Genomic DNA, 7791 nt, shown 5'->3' on the forward strand with positions numbered 1-7791 from the left:
AACTGATGTGAAGCTCTTTACAATCCTTGGAGGGAAAGGGAATACACAATCATTTTTATGTGGGTAAATAGACTGTCATTCCTCCAGCAAAGAGCCACCCCAAACAGTGGCAGAATAGGCACATCCTGAATGGCCACGTCTCCYGTGGAGCTTCTGCTGGCACAGCTCTTTTGTAGAGCTGAAAACAGTTCATTCATGTGAGATCCCACAATAGTGTCTACACAGCTGGAAGGGGAATCTTTCAGTCAGTGATGTTGATTTCTGGGCAGGGATCAGTTCATCCATGCTGAGGGATTTAGCAAACCATTCAGCAATATGTGTTGCATTTCTAAAAGAACATATGGGGGAATTTATAATCAAAAAGCTGCTGAGGGCTTTAGAGCTCTGTGTGTTTGCTTTAAAAAAATTCAAATCTGTTTGGGGCCTTGATAGGAGGAATAATCATTGTTTCTGCTGATTAGAAATTAACCTGAGAAAACAAAATTATATTTAGCTCCTCTTTTTAAGTGAAATGATCAGTTTAGTTTMTACAGAAACTTGACTGAGAGAAGGGGGAGTCAAATATGTGCTGTTTAACTTCTCCTYAGGATCACTTTTTGAATTTAGATTCTGTGTGCTTCTTACTCCACCATGTGGCACTGAGAATTTAATGCTAGAGAAAGACTGTTACACGAGTTATTTGGAGTACAACTAAAGATGATGAATTCAGACAAAAAACCTAACAGCAACCACACAGATAAATCAGTTCAGATTCCTCAMGGTCCATTGATGATACAACCTCGAGTGAGGTAAATTCTGAAGCAATATTCCAAAAGGAAAGATTATTTGTTTATATACTTGATCCCATGATCCCAGTGGAAAAATTTGTCATATTTCTAAATTTACAAAAAAAAATACAGAGAATAAAGTCATCATCACAAGAATTCACAGATGGTGAGTTTTTTTCAGGTATTCTCTAACTGGCAGGAAGAAAATAAATCTGTATGGAAAATATTACATTTATATTGCAAACTATTTTTCAAATAATTATTTGTAGCTTTGTTATTCAATAACTTTTGATGGAAGAGAGAATTTCCACTTTGTGCTTCTGCTTAGTCTGAGTGACTATATTAATATTTTTACGTTATGGGAGAGAAAATAGACTTATTTCATTTTTCACCTGCATATGACAAATCACTTGTCTGTTGCTCTCTCCAGTCAAACTATATAAACTTTGGTGTGGAGRATAACTCAACCATATTGTGTGCTTGAAATGCTCAAAAGTAATCTACCATTTCAATAAACTCCTCRGGTAATTTCAGTTCTGTAGTGATAAGCACTATATGCCTGGCTGTTTTCTGAGTGAAGGTGGCTGTTAATCTGTTTTTATCATATCGTTGGGCTTTGTACAGAACCAAAGTTAATGTGATGATACAATGGCAGAATTGTTCAATTTTTCAAGATGTCACTTGACAAGAACAGTGCCTTACTTCATTGCCTTCAGACTAATATTTTGGGACAAAGAACTCACAGTTGTCTACATAGAGAAACATAAAAGTTGTTTACACCTACCTTTCCTCGGCTGGAAATTGTGAGAATTGTTTTGTTTAGCCATATGTGGATCAATGGTCAGAGGGGAGAGCTGATAAGTGTTATTCAGGAGTGTAAGGTTACATTTTGGTATTATTTAGTTTGAATAACTATGCAGATTTCTGTACTATACAGGTTGTCACCCTCTACACATCTCCATAGCATCAGAACAATGTTTTAACTGCATTTGTCATGTCCAATTTATTCAGTATTGCCTTGTCAGTCATGGTTCTACCCTATTCTACCTTCCTTTTCTCATTTGGCCTCTCTAGTTAATATTTCTTGAAAGTTAATGTCCATAACTAAGTATGAAGTTTGAGTTAAGACTTACCTGTATGTCATTTGTGCTATAATATCATCTTCTATGTGYGTTATATGCTTTTATTTATATATATATGAATAAAAATTTTACAAATTTCCTGAAAATTGCCAGTGGTGGGAAATTAGAATTCTTAACCCGTAGGACACAATAATTTATACCCAGTCGTATTGCTTAGTTACATAGAGTATGTTTAATTCTGATGTTCTAGAAAATAAACGAAGGCAAGTTTTGCTCTTTATTTAAAAAAATAGAAAAAAAAAAATAGACAAGAACCACTGAGAAAAGAAGAGATGAGGATAATAGGGGGAAAATAGTGTTTTCTAATGGATGTTTAGAARTCAATGCAATAAATTTGTAGTCAAGACACTCAAAAGTCAAAATGATCAGTTAAAAACTGAATGATAATGAGCATCATATTGAGGTGTTACAAATCCTTTTCTACCTGTCCAGGACTGATTTAATCTTTCTGCCTGTGAGCAGCAGTAGCAAAAAAAAAAAAAAAAAAAAAAAAAAAAAAAAAAAAAAAAAAAAAAAAAAAAAAAAAAAAAAAAAAAAAAAAAAAAAAAAGAACCTTTCCTTGCTATAAGCCTTACTAACTTTTGTTTTAATCTTTCCTCTAATGTGTTTGTTTTCTCCTGTTCTGCATTTTGATATCAGAGTAGTTGATGCTTCATCTCTTTCCTGCAGAGCAATCTAAAAAAGAAAGATAGAACCATCTCTATGCATTGTCCCATAATCGCTAATTGCTTAAACACTACTCTTATCTGTACTGTGCTGTTCTGACCTATTCAGATAAGAACTGTTCAATTAGATGCTTTSCAGAGTGACTCTGAGGTTGAACAAAGTAAATTGGAAAATACAACCAAAAACCAGTTCGTTGACTAGACGTGGAAACAAACTGTTGTAATACTGGGTGTGATATTTTTTTATCATTCAGACTTGTTTCTTCCTTTTCTATGCAGTTCTAACATCCACGACATGAGAAAATTATTTGGCTTCAGGTATTAAGTAATCCTGACTCACCAGTTTGGTCCATGCATAGCACAGAAATTCAAGATAATCCTGTTACAACTCAAACACGCTTCAAGGGGGAATTTTAAACTTAGAGGAGGAGAAAATAAGTGCTCAGCAATTAAATAAACATTCTCTCCTTGATGGAATTATTCTTTTAATTGACCATTTTTGTTTGCTCAAAAATTAAATATCATTTTTAGAAAAATTCTATTATTTGCTCTAAATGCTGCTGGCTGTGCAGTCATTAGCATTGTGAAGGACCACTTAAAATCTGAAAAATCARAAATATACAATTAGGATAATTTTAGAAGAAAAGATCCTCTAAATTTAGAGCTTTCTGCTASTCGTTTTGCTTTTACAAATACTTTGTTTCTGAAAAATATTTTAATCCTCCAAGTAATACTGAATAATTTAGAGTCATAAATATATTCTTGCAATTAAACTTGGTAAAGACTTTAATAGTTTTCTMTATTTTTGTAAGTCTTTTTCTCTTAAAAGTTGCTTTAATACGTTTTCAATATAACTTGTAAAAAACTGCTTCCAATTAAGTGTTGAAATACATAAGACATTATAATGGTACAGAAGTCATTACAACCATGTAATAGTCATTATAACAATGTAATATCTGTATAAAGTACACAACATATGGTATACACAACTTTTTACTTAATAACCTATGAAAATGTGATTAAAAAGACACATATTAATGTTTACTATTACAGTTACTGTAGCGTATGATAAATTTATGTGCATATATTTCAAATTATAGTTGGTCTTCAGAGTATCTGAATAATGCTTTATACCTTTAAAATAAAAGATTAAATATAAAATCACTTTTGAATGCAGGAGTAATGGCCTCAAATRCATCTCGTGCTGGGAACATACCTTTGTGTCTTTATTTTACAGGGTAACTTTTCCCAGTAGTGCTGTCTAGCAATTCAGCTAATTGCTTCAATTTTTTATTTTTCAACAATTGAAACATAAATATATTTAAATCATCCTCAATTATATTTTATCAATATTTTTAATGGGCTTTCCCTTTTTACTGCACTAGCCAACACTGCTTAAGGTAATTGTTTCTCCTAAGGTTGATTTATGGTGAACCAAAAAAGCTGATGTTTTYCTTGCAATCATACTCTGATTTTGCAACAGACACAACCAGAAATGTGTGTTAGAAAATAGWTTAAGTTACTATAATAATGGACTGTCTCATTGTGCTTTTAGCTACAAATCTGATACTGAACATAGATTGTAGTCAGAAATATATAATAAATTGTGCATTGTTTTAGATGTAGCACAGCTTTCAAAGATGAAGGTGGTGTTATATTTACACTTCATCAGTTTTCTCCAAACTTGCCTGGTGATACTGTGAAAATAAGAACAATTAAGAAAAGTGATGCAAATAACTTTCCTATTTTTTTTTTTCTATGATTAACTTTTAATGTTCTTACCAACGAAAACGTGTTTTCCTTCAGAAAAAAAATGTCTATTTTCAGTCCCTTAATCATCTTTCTCCCCCTCTGCTTGAGTGGCTCCAGGACAGCTGGACACAGCAGTCCAGGGGCAGGGCTGAGGAGAGGGGCAGGGTCATTGCTGTTCCATCTGCTGGAAAATCAACTGTTCCAAATCATTTCAACAGCACACACTGTTCCTTCACACCTTGCTGWTTGCTGGGTTGATTTTTGTTTTTTGTGCGTTTTTTTTCCAATAGAAAATACAATCTGAATTAACAAGCCACGAGATTAGTTTGGAAGAAATGAAGAAACGAAAYCGGGGTAAAGATGCTGCCAAAAGAGTGCTTTCCCAAATTGATGTGGCACAGGTAGGCAAATTTCATATCCCTCATTTTTCCTTCACCCACTCAAATGAGCAGTATGAGCAGTGCTATTGCTCCACCATGAAGTGTTCTGAAGGTATCTCCACTGCTTTAAATATTCCTTTCTAGCCAGGAAATAAAATATCCCATTCATATTTTCTTACTGCTCATTTTTCTTTTCCATCCTTCCTGTCTCTTTACAAGCAGTTCTAGGGTGTGCAGAACTGGTGTAACCAACTGGTGGGGTCACTGTGTGATTTGGGTTGACGTTTCAAGAAATAGAATAACACTGAATCTTTGTTGATATAACTGTTGAGGTATTTGAAAGTATTTACAGTTAAAAATATGTTAAAATATTTAGTAAAACTGCATTTGAAATATAAATTCAGTATTTGAGCTGTGCAATGCAGACATCAGTTTAAAATGTTAGCTAATGCATTATTTCGTTGAGCTTCATGGACACAGAGAGACCTGCTTGACAATGAAGAAGACTGAACAAACACCAGAAAAAAATACACATTTTTGCCCATTAATGATGGATACTTGACTATTTTGCTGGTTTGGTGTTTTTTTGTAGGTGGCAAAAAAAATTGTCATAATTCATTAGAAAGACAAATAATTTCATTATGGCCATTTTTTTTCTTCATCCCTATCAGATATTTCTAGGCATCTTAGTTTTGGTTTTAATTTTTATTATGGGTAATATAAATTTCTTTTTAGCAGTTAATTTGAAATTAACAAATAGATTTTTTAAAAAAATGTTTCATCTTATCTACAGGACTAGCTTTTCTTTGTTGAGAATATTTATGTTTCCTCATTTTTCTGCCTTCCTTCATACTAATTCACCTTCTGATGGTCTCCATGGCAGCTGTGAAGTTGCCCATATTTCATCAGTGAAATGCAGGCATCAGATGACKGTGTAAATAAATGTTTATAAATTCAACAGCGTGCAAGGGAGCACTACCTTTTCTRGGTGCCTTTTTTATTAATCCACCTCTGTGCAGATGTTTTTTTCTTAGTAATGTTTCTCTAGATAATGAGGTGCATCCATTTGACAAATTGGTGAAGGTCGTCTTGAGACACTGCTTTGCTAACATTGTTTAAAATACAAACAAAAAGCTAATGTTTTACATGCATAATGTAAATATCAACTACCAGAAACACGTAAAAGCTGAGYCCTTTGTTACAAATATTTATGACAATATTTCATTTTAGGCCAGTGATCTCTCTTGAATTTTTTTTTCATAATTGTGCTACCCTCAGTGGTAAAACACATTTCATAAGATATAAGTATATAATATAGCTGTTATTGTTATTTGTGAGAACTCGAGGGAGAGTGCTAAAAGATAATTTAGATGCCACTTGTATATCAAGCTCAGTGTTTCTCTGCATTGCTTAATTTTCAGATGAATAAAAGATAATTTTATTTTTCCTCCCACAGATCCTCAGTACTTTTCAATCGTTCAGTGACTCTTCACAGATGACTTTAATTTTCTCTGCTATTAATACTGTCATTCTCTCACTTTCTAAAGAACTTTTAATGTACTGACCAATAAAAATTGTCATTGATACAGATATGGCAATGCAAGATTCCCACAGGACTTGATCTTCATCAAATTAAAGTATCTCAAGAGAATGAAAAACTAATTACATATTAATTTAGTGTATGCAAACACACTGAAGAAAAATAAGACCACTTATTCCTGCCCTTTCTTCCTATTTTTATTCAGTTGCCCACTTATTTGTTGACAGAAATGCTTCCTTTCTTATCTCACTGGAACTCAATTTCATAAAAAGTATTTAATGAAAGTTGTTGGAAGGAGCTGCTGGATATTTACACACTTTTCTGTGGTGCCCAAAATTTTCTGTGCTCATGATTCCTTCCTCCTCTTCAGAAGTCTGATAGATGAGGGAAGCATTTTTACAAAATGCCTGTGTATGGACCAATTCTATGCCTTATTACAGTTTTTCCTCAAATTTGTTTAGCACAGACCACACTGTAGTGAAATAAAGTGTCCAGGATTTGAAGATAAAAAAATCGGAAGTGTGTTTGCACATGTTTTGTTCCTATTTAATTACTTATGTACTTCTTAGTGATGTATATTCTTTTTTGTTCTCTAGACAGTTGAAAAAACTTATTGAATAATACTTCACTCTGTATTTCTATAGAGAAATTAGTTCTTTTTCAAGTAGATAATTAAAATTCCTTTTCTTTGCTTTATTTTTAATTATTTCCCCACCCACTGAGGTAGGCACCRTGTAAGCAAGCAGTCTAATTAACGTACAAAGATTGAAAATTGTGAAAATTGTGAAATTAGAAGCCAAGCTTGTCACAGATTTTTTCTGCCTTCAAATTGCTTTCTTTTTACTCTAAGGAAAATTTTTCTAAATTGAAATATAAATCAATTTTGTACTCTAAATCTTGGGGCTTGTGCTAGACCTACTTACTGCCAAGCCACTTTATTTAGGTTTCTTTGAAGGAGTAAAAGATTTGTTCCTCATAGCAAGAAGCAGCAAGTGGTAGAGTTGAAGAGCATTCACTCTGCAATGTGGATGCCTTATTCTAAAGCCATTAAATCTGACTTTTCCCTACACCCCCCAACATTTGCATATTGAAAAATACAAAACTTCTTCCTTTCTCTGAGTGTGTTTAAGGGCTCTTTTGCCTCAGGCTCTGCTGCATCCTCTGTGGAGGAATTTTTAGCCAAGATTCTCTGCCACTGGCATTTTCCCCAGAAGATTTTTTATTCTTTTAATAAGCAACTACTGATTGACAATGAATTTAAGTATTCTGAGACAGGACTAAGACTTGTCTTCAGCACTGATTTGATTTCACATTTGCTACTCACCCGTGTTTGCTTTTCAGAAAAAGCTGCAGGATGTGTCCATGAAGTTCCGCTTGTTTCAGAAGCCAGCCAACTTTGAGCAGCGTCTCCAAGAATGTAAAAGAATTCTGGATGAAGTGAAATTGCAGGTGCCCAAGCTGGAGATGAAGAGTGTTGAGCAGGAGGTAGTACAATCACAGCTGGATCATTGCATGGTGAGGATTTAAAGGTGCTGTCTTTCTACC

The 7791-nt window shown here is 33.6% G+C and overlaps 1 protein-coding gene across 1 annotated transcript in view; it reads left to right on the plus strand.

The window, feature by feature from the left end:
- LOC130584614 (dystrophin) overlaps nucleotides 1-7791 on the plus strand; it is a gene marked incomplete at its 5' end in the record, with an annotated part of 165056 nt that overhangs the window by 77023 nt on the left and 80242 nt on the right. Inside the window, 2 exons of the mRNA XM_057384700.1 lie at nucleotides 4617-4727; nucleotides 7588-7761. Of these exons, the coding sequence (XP_057240683.1) occupies nucleotides 4617-4727; nucleotides 7588-7761 (285 nt within the window). The remainder of the gene's footprint in view (nucleotides 1-4616; nucleotides 4728-7587; nucleotides 7762-7791) is intronic.

The sequence above is a fragment of the Malurus melanocephalus genome, unplaced genomic scaffold (genome assembly GCF_030028575.1).
Source record: "Malurus melanocephalus ecotype Western Australia unplaced genomic scaffold, MMel_1.1 scaffold_737, whole genome shotgun sequence".
NCBI classification, from domain to species: domain Eukaryota; kingdom Metazoa; phylum Chordata; class Aves; order Passeriformes; family Maluridae; genus Malurus; species Malurus melanocephalus.